At 39.8% G+C, this 19,492-nt stretch overlaps 1 protein-coding gene across 1 annotated transcript; it reads left to right on the top strand.

Moving 5' to 3' along the window:
- Nucleotides 1-11,313: 11,313 nt before the first annotated feature.
- LOC308091034 (uncharacterized protein) lies at nt 11,314-12,714 on the top strand. The gene is made up of 2 exons (XM_080436329.1): nt 11,314-11,536; nt 12,542-12,714. Exons 1-2 carry the CDS (start codon nt 11,321-11,323, stop codon nt 12,680-12,682), a joined length of 357 nt encoding a protein of 118 aa, XP_080292455.1. The 5' UTR covers nt 11,314-11,320; the 3' UTR covers nt 12,683-12,714.
- Nucleotides 12,715-19,492: the final 6,778 nt, after the last annotated feature.

The following is a 19,492-nucleotide window of genomic DNA, read 5'->3' as shown; positions in this document are numbered from 1 at the left end:
ACTACTGACTATGTGATCTATGACTTTACCACTAACTACTACTACTGACTATGTGATCTATGACTTTACTACTAACTACTACTACTGACTATGTGATCTATGACTTTACTACTAACTACTACTACTGACTATGTGATCTATGACTTTACTACTAACTACTACTACTGACTATGTGATCTATGACTTTACCACTAACTACTACTACTGACTATGTGATCTATGACTTTACTACTAACTACTACTACTGACTATGTGATCTATGACTTTACTACTAACTACTACTACCGACTATGTGATCTATGACTTTACTACTAACTACTACTACTGACTATGTGATCTATGACTTTACCACTAACTACTACTACTGACTATGTGATCTATGACTTTACTACTAACTACTACTACTGACTATGTGATCTATGACTTTACTACTAACTACTACTACCGACTATGTGATCTATGACTTTACTACTAACTACTACTACTGACTATGTGATCTATGACTTTACCACTAACTACTACTACTGACTATGTGATCTATGACTTTACTACTAACTACTACTACTGACTATGTGATCTATGACTTTACTACTAACTACTACTACTGACTATGTGATCTATGACTTTACTACTAACTACTACTACCGACTATATCTATATCTATGACTATACTTCGACTATGATCTCAACTCTCAAAACTCGCAATAACTCTGTCTCAAAAGCTCTCCGGCTCAAAATCTCCTACTCCACACGTGAGCAAACATTTTCCACCTGCTTTTGTAAGATTCTGATATTTGTTTGTTCACATGGTAGGTCACCCCATACTGCTGATTGGTGGGTGATCACAACAAAGTTGTTTGTTTGTTCACATGGGTGGTCACCAGATGTTGTTGGTTGGTTGTAGTGGATTGTTTGTTCACGTGGTTGATCACCCCATGTGTCTGATCACAGACAGTGTTGCCATGTCTGCTTATTATAAGTGACTTCACTTGGGCTTGCTATTAGTTGCTTGTTATGGGCTTGTTTTCATAGACCTGAATGCTTATGTCTCTGCCAATCTGGCAACATTGATCACAGAAGGCCCATACGCCGTCGAGGGTTGCAGAAGGGCCATATATAGGCATAGCACCAAAAAAAACTAAAAACACGTGAAACACGTTGATGGCACGTTGGGCCATTGGGAAAAAACACGTTAATGGCACTCAATGAGTTAATGGTTAATCGTAGTGCGGCACTCTGAGCCGTGCTACGAGCATGTAGATCTGCTATTTTTGAATAGCCAAATAAATCTAGAGTGACACAGATGCGTTCCCGGTCTCAATGGGTTAAGATAAATAAGAATGCTCTCAGGATTTGGCTGTGTGGATGCGTCGGTGTGCTGGACCAGCGTATAGCATGAGGTGTTTCAGTGAGATTGATCAGAGTTGCATCAACATTCTTTGGAGCTGAACGTTCTTGTGCAGACATCGTGGACGAGTGTGCAACACTCTGCTTCGTTCAATCATTGTGTGTATCGAAGCGCACGTACGTGCACAAACCGCTAATCCACTTACAAGTTCACGTGAAGGAAAAGGGCAAATAGGTCAATGATGAAGAGGGACATGGTTGGTGGTTAACACCGGTGGAGTAAAGTGTCTAAGTACATTTACTCAAGTACTGTACTTAAGTACAATTTTGAGGTATTTTTACTTTAGTGGAGTATTGCCAATGTTCAATACTTTTACTTCTACTCCACTACATCTCAGAGACAAATATTGTACTTTTACTCCACTACAATTATTTGAAAACTTTAGTTACTAGTTACTTTGTAGATTTTAATTAGTATTACAAAACATACATCAACCTCTTCAGCCATATTTAAACTTTGGCTATTTGAAAATAGACGATCTACAAGCTCACAACGCGTCGCATCGCGACGCGTTGTGAGCTTGTACATCTGCTATTTAAAAAATTGTATACAGTACATATGATACCTTATGAAACAGGACACTCTGCATAATGAGTACTTTCTACTTTTGGTACTTTAAGTATTTTGATGCCAATACGTTTGTACTTTTACTCAAGTAAATAGTATTGACTTTTACTTGTAACAGAGTATTACTACATTGCAGTATTAATACTTTTACTTAAGTTAAAACATTTAGTACTTTTCCCACCACTGTGGTAGAGAGAGAGAGAGAGAGAGAGAGAGAGAGAGAGAGAGAGAGAGAGAGAGAGAGAGAGAGAGAGAGAGAGAGAGAGAGAGAGAGAGAGAGAGAGAGAGAGAGAGACACTATAGTTTGTCCAACTTTTACAGGTTCTTTAGATAGAGAGACGCTGGATGAGAGGAGACACGAAAGAAAAAAAGACAGAAAAGAAAGATTGAAGAATAGAATTCTATGAATCTCCCCCTGTTGATCATGTTGTGCTGCTCGGCACAAGGTAGGAATCCCTCTAATACTGATACTATTACTACTACTAATCATCGTCATTATAATATTTAAGTACATTTTGATACCAATACTTTTGTACTTTTGTACATTTTGAATTCCAGACTCGTAACAGAGTACTTCTACATTGCAGTATTGATACTTAGTAAAACATAGTCGAGTACTTTTTCCACCACTGCGCGTGCGTGTGTGCGTACGTGTGTATGTGTGTGTGTGCACGTGCGTGCGTGTGTGTCCTAGATCAGGGTTCCCCATCCCCAATTAGTTTTCACCATGGGCCAAATGATCTGGAGAAGACCAAGCTGGGGGCCAAAATGTCGGAATGTCAAACATTTACAGCATCTGGTCATAACGAGGACCTACTTAATATATGCCAGGATGTCAAAAGTCCCTAAAAATCCAATCTTAATTACTTCCTGTCAAACTCATTATAGAGATGCGCTGTTAATTCTGCTAGCCTGTGCATTTCAAAAAGCCTTGAACAGCACACTAAAATATGCCTCTGAAAGACAAACACATCCCCAAACTGCACTCTCTTCACACCCAAGGAGCTCTTTACATATAGACTTAATTGAGTACGACCACGAAATTGATTGATTGATTGAATATTTTATTAGGCAAAAAAAATGTAAAACAGCACAGTTACATTTTAAAATACTTTGTCTAACAGGTCCGTTCATAAAAGTCCTTGCGGACTTGTTTCCAATGAGGGCCTTGGTATTTAATTCATAGGCATATATAGTGGCACCACAGTTCAAATATCATTACAAAATAAACAGCCAAAAACAATATATAACACTATGTACAGCAAAAAAATGAAAAAGAGGGGAAAAAAATATGTACAAGAACAGGGGGGGGGGGGTCTGCTGTCTAACGGGAAAATGGTACTACCTCCACCTTTGGCCTCCTGAAAGGTGATTTTTAAGGCTCTTTTAAATGAGCCCAGCGAACTGCATTTTTTGAGGGATGGAGTTAGACTATTCCAATCCTGGGTGGCAGTGCTGTAGAAGGAGAATTTGCCCATGTTTGATTTATGGGTGGGTGGTACCAAATTGTTGTTAACGCTCCCTCTGGTATTGTGACTGTGGGTGTCGCTAACCTTTTGGAGGTATTTACTCAGATATGCGGGAATTGGGGGCATATCGGGCAAATTTGCATTTACAATTTTGAAGGCCAGCCCCATTTTTAGTTGTTTAACCCTGTCTTCCACCCTGAGCCAGCCTAGGCTGGCAAAATGGGTGGGAGAAAGGTGGGTCATGGGCCCCAATCCGAGGAGTAGCCGAATCAGTTTGTTTTGGGAGGTTTGAAGCTTAGTCTTCAGTGACACTGAGGTGTTGGAGTACCAGGAGGTGCAAGCATAGTCAAAAAGTGGTTGAATCAGGGCCCCAGAGAGGGTCCTGAGGGCCTGAGGGTTGACAAAAGAGGAAACTCTGCCCATAAATTTGGTTCTCTGGTTTACTCTTTTGACCACCTTTGTAGCCATGCTATCACCTGTCAGGTATTTGTCAAGTACACAACCCAAATAGGTAATCTCTTCTTTGCTAGAGATAATTGTGTCATCGACTTTGACCTTGAAATCATTTACATCCATCTGTCTGAGGGAATGTTTGGTCCCAAAGAGAATGGATTCAGTTTTCCCAAGGTGTAGTGACAGTTTGTTATCGGTAAGCCAAGTACGGATTTTTGAGAGTTCGGAGCTGAGCGCCTCCTCAACTTGCAACTTGTCCTCTCCCGAGATCAGGAGTGCCGAGTCATCAGCGAACAGGAACAATTTGCAGTTACAGGCAGCACTCATGTCGTTAATGTATAGAAGAAACAGTAACGGCCCTAGAATGCTGCCCTGAGGAACCCCACAGCTCACCGGGAGGGATGAGGACATGGTTCCGTTGATGTCAACCACTTGTTCTCTTCCCTCCAGGTAAGATCTCATCCAGTTTAGTGATGTGCAGTCAAAACCAATCGCCCTCAGCTTATCAAGTAAAATTGAGTGGTTTACAGTGTCGAACGCTTTTTGGAGGTCCAACATGACCATGCCGCAGTATTTGCCCGCGTCTACCTCACGTTTGATGTAGTCGGTCAGATACAGTAGGCATGTGTCAGTGGAATGGGAGGTTCTGAAGCCCGATTGGAATTCAAACAACAGTTTATGCTCGCTGAGGTAGCTGTTGATTTGTTCTTGAATTAATCGCTCTACAACCTTTGAGATGGAACAAAGGATGGAAACAGGCCTATAGTTGCCAGGTTCTAAATGCAAAGTGAAACTCTTGAAGAGTGTTGAACATCGTTCATGTGCAGCACTTTTGCACTTAAAGTTTAAAGGGATATTTCACTTTCCCCCAAAAATGGGGTAATTTTATCGTTTACTCAGGCTTTTGTGAGCATCCCAGACAGTTTTTAAGTTGCTCGATTCAGTATTTAGATATTTGATATTCATTTTATCAGACACGCCCCCCTTCCTATACAAACCCATTGTACCTTCAAAAGTAATTGAAAAAACACGGCCCCCTCATGTATTAGGAGGGCAGTATGAGTCACCAGAACGGGTGTTCTTGATATCATGGTTTGAAGTTACAAAGGGTTTTTATAGGCATGAGGTGAGGGTGTCTGATGAAATAAATATCAAATATCTAAATACTGAATCAAGCAACTTAAAAACTGTCTGGGGTGTGCACAAAATCCTGAGTAGACGATTAAATGACGCAAACATTTTTTGAAAGTGAAATATGTTGACTGTCGTTGTCTAGGGCTTCCGAGCGTTCAGATTTGACTGCAAACATGTTTATAAAATGAGCCGACCCACTTAGGCCGTGTGGTGACCCTCCAAAAAGTGCCTAGAAAATGAATTTCGTTCCCACGTCTTGGATCTACTTTTTCAATGCATTTTTGCATAGACAATACCCTTGTGGACTTTGGGTTAAAATACCTCCGCACAAAATCCTGCAGTATTTTTTCACAAGCCAGAAATGTATATTAAAGTGAATAACCAAAAAACTAAAATCTTGTGCTGCTATTTTTGCTTGTAAAATATTGAAAATTGATTTTGGCAACACAAAATCTTTCTCAAATGTCATAAATACATGTACCTAACATCTGAAACAAGTATTGGTGCCTTAGTGTACTCATGTTTGAATTTTGATCATGAAATGTAGAAAGAAAACGCTTCTACTGAAGTGATTGGTGCCCAGCACAATGAAACATACACATAGTACATTTAGCTAAAAGCTTATATTTTATACATAGAAAATGTCACAACCTACTGTGTACTGAAAGGTAGGAGAAAAAAAGCAGCACTCCTTGGCCAAAAATGGCTGAAAATCAGCCCCCTAGATTGGAATAATGCCAAAAATGGACTAGAGTAAAATAAATACACTAAAGCTCCAAATTATTACAACATATGGTATGAAATATGTATTAAAATACCACAGTGTGTCACAGCATGTGTCATTTGTACATCAACCCTCCCACCCACCCCCCAGATCAGGCATTCTGTGTCACTCACAGGTATGAACAGAGAAATGTTGGTTGACAGTGCAACGGCAGCAAAATAGTATACAAATATGACTAAATATGAAAGTGCAGACTGCATCTCCTGTGGATGACCACTGATCACACCATTGATGGATTTGGGGCACCAACTTGACTCAATGAGTATGTCTTGCAGCCCTGCATCACCAAACCTTTTTCCTAAAATACCTAGGAAGGACATGTATGTATGTTCAGAGATGTTGCACTTGGTAGGGCAGTGAAAAAACAGCTGGGGGAATTCAGGGGTCAACCTCCGCTTCAATTTATCCTGCCTGCAACATAAAATGTTAGGGAAAGATGAGCACAAGTGTATAAATAAAGATGTATTAACAATGATAGCCAATTTAGTGTAATTATACTCTCATAGACGTTTTTGTGAGGGAATATAATATACTTTTCAGCATAAAGGTTTTTGTTTTGTTTCCCAGAACTGTCAAAGACACACATGGTATTTGAGTTACCTGTAGTTTGAAGCATCAGGTCCTCATGCTTCTTCACTGTGTTTACGAACATCCTTCGTAGCTGGTTTATTTTCAGCACCTCTTGGTCAACTATAAGCCATGGCGGATGACTCTCACAGAAGATCTTGTAGCGGTCAGCGAAGGGTGGTTCATTTCCACACACACACACACACACACACACACACACACACACACACACACACACACACACACACACACACACACACACACACACACACACCATTTATTTATGTTCACATAAAGGAGAAACATACAGGGACACAAATATTATAGGTGCAGTAAGGTTACATTCACATAATCCTGGCATATGTCTTCACGATACAATAAACATGTCACTCAGTACTCTATGGGTATAAGTAACACCGTCTCTGCCATATATGGCGGCTGCCAATTACAGCACAATACTTTGCCAACCTTTTTGCCTCCTTTTTGGGCATCCAAAGTTGTTGAAACCCTCTAACAGCCAGTATGTAGGTATGTCCTATAGGCTGCCAAATATAAAAACAAATAGTCTGCACCTAATAGCCCAGCTCTGAGATGGTATGTAGGAGTGGTTGGTATTTAATGACCGTTGTCATAAAGGCTTCCTCTAGGCTACAGACACTTCCCTGGACTCTTTATCAATCACAACATCTGGTGTATTAGCTGTTAACGATGTAAAGATGTCTGACTTATCACAGAGATGGAACATGGATGAAATGACACACGAATGTTTAAAATACAGTAATAGCACCCATACAATCATAAAATGACAAATCAATATTTGACAGTCCAATATGCAGTGGTGGACATTCACTTGAGTACTGCACGTTTTTTTTAGTACCTGTACTTTCAGTGGTGTAAAGTAACAAGGTACATTTACTCAAGTAGGCTACTGTACTCAAGTAGAATTTTGAGGTCGTTTTACTTTCACAACGCCCCCCCCCCCCCCCCCCCCCCGTGTGTGTGTGGCTCACCTGCTGACGTTTCTGTTTGAAAGAGTTGATCCTTCTGCCGTTTTCCTCTCACATTAATCACATTAAAGTATTTTTGTCAATAAAACGCTGGTAGAATGTTGCGTGAAACCCAGCGTCCTCAGGAGGCTTGTAAGAACACATATCCACACAATGTTGATGTTTATATAAGTAACGTTGACGCACGTTCTGTAGTAGCCCTGAAACATTCAACCAGGTGTTTGCACTTTCTCCATTAACGGCCCGTACATCTACATAAACGTTCATATTTCAGATTTAAAATGCTTACCCATGGCCATGGATGTTACAATTATGTACGGAACCAAAGAAGTACCTGTATCTTCCGTATTGTTCAATAAAAAGCCTGTTAATCCGATCGGTGGCTATTTTCACCATATCCTTTCAACCACGCGACCCTATCGGATGGGAGGTGTATTGCACTCTGATACATTATAAATCTATGAGAAAATGGCCACCGATCGGTTAAGAATACTCTTTATTGAACAATACGGAATATACGGGTATTTCTGCGGGACCATACAGAATTGTAACATCAATGGCCATGCGGTAAGCACTTTATATTTGAAATCTGAACGTTTATGTAGATGTACGGGCCGTAAATGGAAAAGTGCAAACACCTGGTTGAAGTTCGGTCGGGACAGACGACCGTCGTGTATCCATGGCTTGTTGTACATGTATCCCATCTTGTCCGTGTAAATTCCTGAACCTCTTCTTTCTGGACAGACATAAGATTCATATAGCATTGTTTCGAGTCCTTTTGACGTGCTTTTGAAGGATATTTTCTTTGTTTTCATTTATTTTCTTCGGACGTTACCGTTGCTATGGCTGTTGTTGCAGGAAATGGTGGAAATAAAGAGGCGACCCCATTGGTTGTAACGGGAATCACGTGCCAAAAACCGCACCACCCCTTTGAAAGTATTACTACGCTGCTAAGAAAATAGTACCGACTTTTAAACACTGATTATAAAAATACTGCGCCAAATCAGATGGCGGTAACTTTGTTTCTTACTTACTACCAATAGATCTTTTTTAAGAAGCAGAGATTATTTAGATCCACTTGATGGGAACGAAACTGAACGAAGAGGACCTAGACAATATGGCCTAACTGCATCTGATATTGCTAACTTGTATTGTATTGGTTGTGCACTGACACGTTCACTTGGCATTTCCAAATACAGACAAAATACAATAGTTAGCACCTACCAGCTTCTCATGGCTTTGCTGCTGGCAGCCCCGAACACTTGCTCCCGGTCTTGCGATGGCATCCTCCTGGTGCCACGCCCAGTCCGTCTCTCGGGCCTGGACAGCGCTGTCTCTCGATGCCGCACTTTGCCGCCGTGGTTGCTCTCGTGCAGTGATGGAAAGTAACTACTGTAAGTACATTTACTTAAGTACTGTACTTAAGTAAATGTCAGGTACTTATACTTTACTGGAGTATTTCCAATTTTCAATACTTTTACTTCTACCCCACTACATCTCAGAGGCAAATATTGTACTTTTACTCCACTACAATTATTTGAAAACTTTAGTTACTAGTTACTTTGCAGATAAAACACACATTAACCACTTTAGCCCTATTTTAAACCTAGGCTATTTGAAAATATCCGATCTACAAGCTCACAACGACGCGTGATTCTGTTATCTTAGCTTAGCTTGTAGATCTGCTATTTTCAGACATTTTAGTACTTTTACTTTTGGTACTTAAATACATTTTGATATGTATAAAGCCTAGTGTTATGATCCAAGAAACACATTTTCTTTGGAGACCACACACGGAGCTATACGTCCTGTAGTGACAAGATCAGGGCCCAGAGCATAGTGGCAGTATGCCCTACGAACCAGTGTTGAGTTTGACAGCAACTTTTTATTTAGTTTTAGCCATAGTCTTTTGAATCAAATTCCATTTTAGTTTTAGTCATATTTTAGTCATCTGAAATGTTTTACTGTTAGTCTAGTTTTAGTCGACTAAATATCATAAGATTATAGTCAACTACATCTACAGTACGACTATAATGTATTTTGGCGGTGCCTTGATGGCGTTGTAATGGCTGATTTTACACTTGGTTGCATGCTGAAAATAGCCAATCTACAAGCTCACACGACGCGTTGTGAGCTTGTAGATCTGCTATTTTCAGAGCGCAACACCCGAGCGCAACCAAGCATAAAATGACTGGTCTTTTAGTTCTACTGGATCTCTTCTCCACTAGTCCCTCCCTGACATTTTAGTCTAGTTTTTATTTTTCAATATATTTAGTCTTAGTTTTAGTCATCGTAGTTTAGTTTTTATTTAGTTTTTATTTAGTTTTCGTCAGTGAAAAAAGGTAGTCGACGAAAAATTTTCGTCACAGTTTTAGTCGACGAAATCAACACTGCTACGTACACAACCCCAGTTTCTTATTTATATAGATTGCCAAATACAGATGAAACCTACAGGAGCAATCTCAGACACTTTCTGTACTCGCAGAGAGATCTTTCTTGGTCATTTACAGGCATGCTAGACGGTGTGACAATAATAGTTATGCTGACAGTTTCAGAATTAGCATATAGCCATTGAGCAGTCCTTTTATGTTGACAGTTGTTGACAAGGCTCTGATGACAGCAGTGGGAGTTGTTGTTGTAAGGGAGTAGAGGCTTCTGTATGTGTGTGTGTGTGTGTGTGTGTGTGTGTGTGTGTGTGTGTGTGTGTGTGTGTGTGTGCGCGCACGTGCTTATTATCCTCTAGTTTATTCTGTTCATTATCATTTATGTTTAGTTTAGGGTTTGTATATTATTGTTTATAATTGTATCATATTATCCTTATTCTGGATATTTGTACTTTTAATAAACATATCTGATTTCTTATCTCTTGTCCCTCATCTTTACTAAATAAATCTCTTCTCTAGCCCTCTCTTTGAGAACAGTGACAAAGCACTGCTATTTGTTGACATTGACTAATTTGCATTGACGTTTGGAGCGATCCCCTGGTAACCCACGTATTGAATAGCACAACACTATGAACTGTGGGGAATTCCTTCAGGCACAAGTCTGCAGAAATACACACTGCATAAAAGAGCCCTCGTATACACTTGATTGATGGAGTGGATTTGAAATGGATGTGATAGTGGGTCAGAACAAAGTTTTGTGAGTCTGTAAACAGAGAGACAAATGAAACATGCAGGAAAGGAAATCAGAAGTCAGGTATTGACTGCAAAGAAAAATGGTACAAAATAAACTGGGGAAGTCAACAGAACATGAAATATGTAACGCAACCAGAAAGTGCTCCAAAGTACAACAGCAAGTAAAAAGTAAAACCTTTACCACAAAAATGAAGCCAGGAAACAGCGAAAGATAACAACGAAATTACAATAAAATAAAAACAACACAACAGAGAGATAGCCTTTGTGTACGCAATTTGCCTGTATTGGCCAAAGCATTTGCATTCTTTTTCAAAAGAATGAAACATTGCTTTTTTTAATGTACCCAAGTGACTAGATGATGTGTTTTGAGAATTTCAATTCTGATCTGAGAAAGCAGCTGAGAAAAAAATTGTAACCATGGAAAGATGAATGAATATTTTTCTCCAGAATGAACCATGCTAATTAAAAGAGTAGTTCACCCAAAAAAGTACTTATTTTCTATCAATTACACACCGAAGCATTGAATTCATGGAGATTATTTTTTGTTTTTATCGCATTCCTAAGCCAATAATTTGATATAATTCTCTCCACAAAGAGTCTCCTTTGTGTCTCCTACCGGATACATTAGCATCTTAATTATTATCATCAAATTATTGGCTCAGGAATGTGACAAAAACAAAAAAAACTCCATGAATTCAATGCTTCATGGGGTGTGTAATTGATAGAAAATAAGGTACTTCCTTTAATGATGTAATTGTTTGTTTTTCTTCAATAAATATTCAGCTGCCACGACGATGAGTCCTGACCAGTCTGGCCTGTCTACTGAAACTTGTGCCTGCTCCCCGCTTGACCTTGGACCCCTGCTGTCAGCGATGGGCAGCAACCAGGGCCAAGCTGTCCAGTGGAGGGCCGAGGTTCTGGCTCTCCTCTCTCAGCTGCTCTCGGTTCAGAAGGAGATTTCAGGAGGCCAGGCGGAGGTGTCCAAGTTGCTGGGAACCCTGGGAGCTCAGGTGGGCCCATAGGAGGCGGGTAATGAAGGCTATAGGGTAGGCTAAGCCTTCCCAAATGTAATGCTGGGAAATTCTGCTAATTGTGCAAATTATATATATAATATATGTGCGCAGCATTATTTAGTACATTTTTTGATAATAAATCAGTAAAATCAGGCAAAAATAAGAATTAAATAACATAACCCTAACCTAACCCTAACCCTAACCCTAAAACCGAAATAAAGTAACACAAAACAAAAAAGAAATAGAAAGAAATAAAATCCGCCCAAAAAACGAAGTTTTCGGCGCCCGTCCGCTTTGCGTGCGGCCGACCCCCCCTAGCCTGGTATCCAGCCTGCTTCGCTACGTTCGGCGGACTTTTTTTTCTCTCTTCGCTTCTCAGTCTGGAAAGCCTCCCATTGGGAGGTTTTGCAGAACTACACTGGAACTACATATGTTACGTTAATATTTTTTAACTCAAATCTTGGCTTCTGGGGGTCCCTGGCACAAAACATTTTCAGATGGGGGTCCGCGGCCAAATGTATATCAATTTAGGGGTCCATGGCATGAAAAAGGTTGAAAACCACTGGTACAGATGGTTCTCAAACATTTTCATGTCAAGGGCCCCCAAACTGATCATGTATTTGGCCGCAGACCCCCATCTGAAAATGGCCTGTGCCAGGGACCCCCAGAAGAGAAGACTTGCGTTAAAAATAAAATAAAAAATTTATCGTGATGGTATATTAACACATTTTGCTGGGGACCCCCTGGAGCACCATCAAGGACCCCTTTGAGAACCACTGGTATAGAGGTCTGAAAGCATTAGCACTGAAAGTTCATCACATTTGATCCAATGTTGTGATATTCTAAGTGATGAACTATTATCTTAAATTGAATTATCTCATTCTTATTAGTTCGAGCCCAGCATAGCGTTCACATCCGGCACCAAAATAATCTAAACTAATTTAAATTTGCTTTCATCTAAAGTAATCTCATTATATTTATTTATGCTGGCTGAACTTCCAGGGGGCCCAGCAGATTGTGGACACCCAGAACCTGGCTCGTCACCAAAGCCTTTTGGTAGAAAACCACCAGGCCTTACTGCTGCAGCTCTCTCGCATCAGCACACAGCTACAGGACATGGCTAAGAACGCTGTCAGCCAATGAAATCATCCGATGTTAACCCTGCAAGTGAATGAAATCATCTGATGGGGTAAAGTGGATGTCCCACTATACCGCCCCACTTCCGTTTAGTCTTTGCATTCGCACAAATTTGTCCTAATAATGTAAATCAAAATAATCAAAGCCTAATGAGTATAGCTTGCTGCTCAGCAGAAATGAAAATGCAAAAATGTAATAAAAATAAAGGATATTCTTAAATATATTTTGGAGAACGGAAATGAGAGACATGACAACTTCCTGACCCTATACTGTAGCATTCAGAGCTTGTGGAATAGTTGTCTGGCTACGTGAGACTAACCCGCAAGTGAACAAAATCATCCGATGTTAACCTGAATGTGAATTAAATCATATGATGTTAACCTGAATGTGAATTAAATCATATGATGTTAACCTGAATGTGAATTAAATCATATGATGTTAACCTGAATGTGAATTAAATCATATGATGTTAACCTGAATGTGAATTAAATCATATGATGTTAACCTGAATGTGAATTAAATCATATGATGTTAACCTGAAAGTGAATTAAATCATATGATGTTAACCTGAAAGTGAATGATGTTGTTGTTGTTTTTTTGGGATATTTTGTTTTGTTATATAAAATTTAAGAAAAAAGAAAGTTAAGAAATCTATTGAAATAATAATTGTAAATAAAAAAATAAGGAAACGTGTAGGAAATGTGATTAATGTATGTTTTAATAGTCTTAAATTAGCTGTCAAATAAATGTAGTGGAATAAAAAAAAGATATATATATAGCCTCTGAGATGTACTGGAGTAGAAGTATAAAGTCTTGAAAAACGTTTCAAAAGTTAAGTAAAAGTACCTTAAGATTGTACTTAAGTACAGCACTTATACTTAGTTACTTTCCCCACATACACACACACACACGCACGCACGCACGCACGCACGCACGCACGCACGCACGCACACACACACACACACACACACACACACACACACACACACACACACACACACACACACACACACACACACACACACACACACACACACACACACACACACACACACACACACACACACACACACACACACACACACACACACACACACACACACACACACACACACACACATGCAATCTCACCAGCCCTGAGTACAGCAGCAGATTAGCACATGCCCAAGTGGTGTAAATTAACTAAGTACTTAAGTACAATTCTCCTACTTTTATGGAGTATTTCCAATTTTCAGTACTCCACTACAATTTTTTGACAGCTTTAGTTACTAGTTACTTTGTAGATTTAGATTATTATTACAAAACATACATTAACCAGTTCAGCCCTATATATATTTCGGCCATTTGAAAATAGCCGATCTGCAAGCTCACAATGTGTCGCATAGCGACGCATGGTGAGCTTGTAGATCTGCTATTTTTAAAAGCCGTTTTATACATTTTGAACTTGAGAAATGGGACATTCTGCACAATGAGTACTTTTAACTCAAATCTTTGCTTCTGATGGGGGTCCCTGGAACAAAATATTTTGAGATGGGGGTCCACGGACAAATACATATAATTTTGGGTGGTCCTTGACATGAAAAGGTTTGAGAACCACTGAGCAACGAGCAACATACGTTAAAAAAAATTGGATTTAGAAGACATCTGTAGAATCCCCAGAAGTAAATATTTGAGTTAAACATTTTCGCTTTAAAAAACATGTATATAAGATTTGCAAAAAAAATCTAATTTTTCCAAAAAGATATACAAGCTCGTAGCTACGAGCTTGTATATCTGCTATTTTTTAATAGCCCAAAGTATAAAATAATGGTTATATGTAGGTATAAAAATCTAAAATGACACAGCATGCGTTTCCGGATTGAATGTGTCAACAGGTAGACTCAGGAAAGGCTCAGGAAGAAACAAGCCTGTGTTGGCAAACTTGGCAACCCAGATAAATGTCTTTCCTATTTCCTCTCCTCAGAGGACCTCTGTTAGATGGAGGTCAATGAGCAGGCGGGGGGCAGGCCTGCTGTTTCATCGTTTTAACCCATTCAATCCGGGGAACGCATCTGTGTCACTTTTCATTTCTTTGGCTATTCAAAAATAGCAGATATACAAGCTCATAGCGCAGAACAGAGTACTTCAGAGAGCTTGAAGATTTTGTTTTTTATCCCACGATTTTGTAACCCATTTTTCACCCAGTGCCAACTGTCAATGCCTGAGCTTGTAATCTTGGGCGCTACTCTCCCTCTGCCAGCCTGGGGAGAGCCCCAAACTGAGCTCATGCATCCTTCATTGCCTGAGGAGTGAGCAGGCCGCTTCTTATCACCTGACAGGGGGGAGTTTCCCCAGTAGGACGTAGCGTGTGGAAGGAACACGTTATTCCAGCCAGTTTTCCTTTCCCCTCCATCAGGCTCCATCGTTTGGACCAGGGGGAGGCAGTATAGAGACCAGGATTACTGCATGTTTTTTTGTGAGGGTACCTACCCTAGGGGACATGGGGAGAACATACAAACTCCGCACAGAAAGGCCCTTTCGTCCCAGAACCCAGGACCTTCTAGCTGTGAGGAGACAGCGCTACCGACTGCGCCACCCTAGATCTGCTTTTTCTTTTGGAAAAATCTGGAACATTTCTGCAAATCTTTGAATATGTATTTTCTAAAGTGAACATTTGTAACTCATATCTTTGCTTCGCTTTAAAAAATACTTTATAATATTTATAATAGAAAATAGCCCAAAGAAATCTTAAAATGACAGGGATGTGTTCCCGGATTGAATGGGTTAAGGGCAAGGGCACTTTGGCTTTTGATGTCGTCATAATATTTTTGAAGAGACTAAATGCCAGGGCAGCAAGGTCATCAATTGAAATGATTCTGTGGAAGAGAACAGGGCAGGAATTTCATGGCCGTCGTTGCCCCTCAGTTTGGCCTTGTGCCCCTCCAAAGAATGGCATGCCCTGAGGCCACAGTGGCCTTAATGCCCCAGCAGACTGTACCACTTGTCCTCTTAGTCCATGAGCCAGACAAGATTTCATTATCGAAAGAGTGGGCAAAACCATACCTATATTAAATTGTTCATAGGGTCAATACGAGTAAATAAATATATGATAACCTCTCCACAGGAGCAGCTTTTTCATGGTTATCACACATTTTGTTATTTTCCCCATTCGTACAAGACAGGTGAAAAAATGTCAAAATTTAAAAAGGAGTTATCATAATGAAACTTCCTGAGTTGATTACTTACATGAAGATAATGATTTATCGTATTACAAGTTTTCTGAAATTGTATATTTAAATATGCAAATTAGGCATTTAGTCCATGAGCCAGAGCCCCAAAATTGAGCCAGATATTGAATATTCCCTCGTTAAAAACCTTTGACGACAACATCTTAACAAAATGAAATAAGTATGTTGACTCTGGCTTTGTCCAATGTTCCAATGTTGATTCTTGAAAGTTATGCAAATGTGGGCATATTTTCCTAATGCCTAATTTGCATATTTAAATATACAATTTCAGAAAACTTGTAATACGATAAATCAGTGTCTTCATGTAAGTAATCAACTCAGGAAGTTTCATTATGATACCTCTTTTTTATTTTATTTAATTTTTTGACCTGTCTTGTACGTATGGGGAAAATAACAAAATGTGTGATAACCATGAAAAAGCTGCTCCTGTGGAAAGGTTATCATATATTTATTTACTCGTATTGACCCTATGAACAATTTAATATAGGTTTGGTTTTGCCCACTCTTTCGATAATCATTGCTCAATTTTGGGGCTCTGGTTCATGGACTATCTGTTTCTTTCTTGTCAATATGTAGACACCAGTGTCTCTTTCTTGTCAATACGTAGACACCAGTGTCTCTTTCTTGTCATGTAGACAACAGTGTCTCTTTCTTGTCAATACGTACTGTAGACACCAGTGTCTCATTCTTGTCAATACGTAGACACCAGTGCCTCTTTCTTGTCAATATGTAGACACCAGTGTCTCTTTCTTGTCAATATGTAGACACCAGTGTCTCTTTCTTGTCAATACGTAGACACCAGTGTCTCTTTCTTGTCAATACGTAGAAGACACCAGTGTCTCTTTCTTGTCAATACGTAGACACCAGTGTCTCTTTCTTGTCAATACGTAATGTAGACACCAGTGTCTCTTTCTTGTCAATACGTAATGTAGACACCAGTGTCTCTTTCTTGTCAATACGTAATGTAGACACCAGTGTCTCTTTCTTGTCAATACGTACTGTAGACACCAGTGTCTCTTTCTTGTCAATACGTAGACACCAGTGTCTCTTTCTTGTCAATATGTAGACATCAGTGTCTCTTTCTTGTCAATATGTAGACATCAGTGTCTCTTTCTTGTCAATACGTAGACACCAGTGTCTCTTTCCTGTCATGTAGACAACAGTGTCTCTTTCTTGTCATGTAGACACCAGTGTCTCTTTCTTGTCATGTAGACACCAGTGTCTCTTTCTTGTCAATATGTAGACACCAGTGTCTCTTTCTTGTCAATACGTAGACACCAGTGTCTCTTTCTTGTCATGTAGACAACAGTGTCTCTTTCTTGTCATGTAGACACCAGTGTCTCTTTCTTGTCATGTAGACAACAGTGTCTCTTTATTGTCATGTAGACACCAGTGTCTCTTTCCTGTCATGTAGACAACAGTGTCTCTTTCTTGTCATGTAGACACCAGTGTCTCTTTCTTGTCATGTAGACACCAGTGTCTCTTTCTTGTCAATATGTAGACACCAGTGTCTCTTTCTTGTCAATACGTAGACACCAGTGTCTCTTTCTTGTCATGTAGACAACAGTGTCTCTTTCTTGTCATGTAGACACCAGTGTCTCTTTCTTGTCATGTAGACACCAGTGTCTCTTTCTTGTCATGTAGACAACAGTGTCTCTTTCTTGTCATGTAGACACCAGTGTCTTTTGTTGCGATTCTGAATTCATAACTCCTCTGAGTCCCCATCTTTAAACCAATCCAGTGACTTTGATTGATGCAGGGCTGAGCATGGATCAGATTGTATACCATCATTTATTCATTTCACTGCAGATAGTCTACATATTGCATTTAAAATCATTCTTAACTCTTAAACTCAATTCATTCTTTCAATGGACTAATATCTTGTTTTATTTGATGGCCTTCCTGCCCTGGCATTTGGCCTTTGTGCCCTCAACAAACACCAAAAGCCAAGTGGCCTTGCAATTGCGTCGCGTTGTGAGCTTGTCGAGCGGCTATTTTCAGCGAAAGCTTTCCCCACAATAACATAAAACAGAAAGGACACTAGCAAAGAACCCTGAGGGGAAAGATTACGTTTGATATCGGCTGACAGTTATTCAATACAGCAGCATCAAGACGGCTCTTCTAATTTATATGAGAGGCTTAGTGAATGACGTTTCCTAAACCTTTGTAAAAAGTGAATTGTCCCTTTAATTGTCCTTTAATGTTCTCTCAATGATCAACAGCATGGATGATGGTTTTCCACATGAAAGGCATGTCTGAAGGAATTACTGAATGCAAATAACTGGGATTTGGAGACAAATCCCATTTTAGGGGTTTTATATTTCACCTCTTTCGATAAAATCTCCAATGCTTTACAAAGGTTATGTCTCTGTGTCCTTGAGCAGGATTGAATTAATCATCTCTGCTCACTGCTGCAAGTCATTCTGTACTTAAGTACCACATTATTGATTGAAACATACAATACTTTATGTTGATTAACCACGCTCACGTTCAGATAATAATAATAATAATTCATTTTATTTTGTCACATGCACATCGTGGTACCACAACACCACTAAGGCCTTAAAAACAAGGCTCCAGACATCCCAAAACAAACTGGTCAGGCTACTCATTGGCCTTACACCCACAACTCATCTAACCCCTGCTCACTTTGCAAGGGTCGGATGGCTCAGGGTTGAGGACAGAGTACAGCAACTTACAATAGGCCTGGTCTACTAGATACACCACAACGTTAAGATACCCATGTACCTGTCAAAGTACTTCAAAAACGTAAATAAAGTCCACAATCACAACACCAGAGGCAGCTCCACTGATCACGTCCAACCCAGATTTGGCACAAACAAGGGGTTGAATTCGTTCTCCTGCTATGCCACCAAAATGTGGAATGCCCTAAAAGCAGTGAAGGAGTGTAGAACCCCTACTCTCCTTCAAAATGTCCCTAAAATAGTACCTTCAGGTGGCTGCAATTAGAAACTGGCCCCTGTAAAAGTCATAACCTAGCTCATAGATCTACAACCTAGCTCATAGATCTACAAGCTCATAGCGTGGCACTCGGTGCCGTGCTATGAGCTTGTTGATCAGCTTTTTTTCTGCAAACTTCTAATAAAGTATTCAATCAATCAAAAAGTACAACAACGAAGTATGTACAGCAGGGCTTCTGTACAACTTAGTATATGGTCACTGCTAGACCCACATGGTCTAGTGCAGCAGATCTCAAAGGTGGGTCTGGTCTGGGGACCCCCAGGTGTCCTTGGGGTGGTGCCAGGGTCCACTGGTCTATAACACCAGCCTTTTCACTTAAGGGGCTTTCTCTCAGGCAACACTTATGCCCTGACCACCTCTGCCAGGCCAGCTATTAGGAATTATGGACAGGATTATTGTCCATAATTATTTATGGACAATGAATACATGTGCAGTGGTGTAAAGTAACTAAGTACATGTTAAGTACTGTACTTAAGTACACTTGAGGAATTTTTACTTTATTGGAGTATTTCCAATTTTCAGTACTTTTACTTCTACTCCACTACATCTCAGAGGCAAATATTGTACATTTACTCCACTACAATTATTTGAAAACTTTAGTTACTAG

Source organism: Gymnoscopelus braueri, assembly GCF_963280865.1.
Source record: "Gymnoscopelus braueri genome assembly, chromosome: 8".
Lineage (NCBI taxonomy): Eukaryota > Metazoa > Chordata > Actinopteri > Myctophiformes > Myctophidae > Gymnoscopelus > Gymnoscopelus braueri.
The sequence above is the reverse complement of the archived record's forward strand: the minus strand, read 5'-3'. Positions and strand labels throughout refer to the sequence as shown.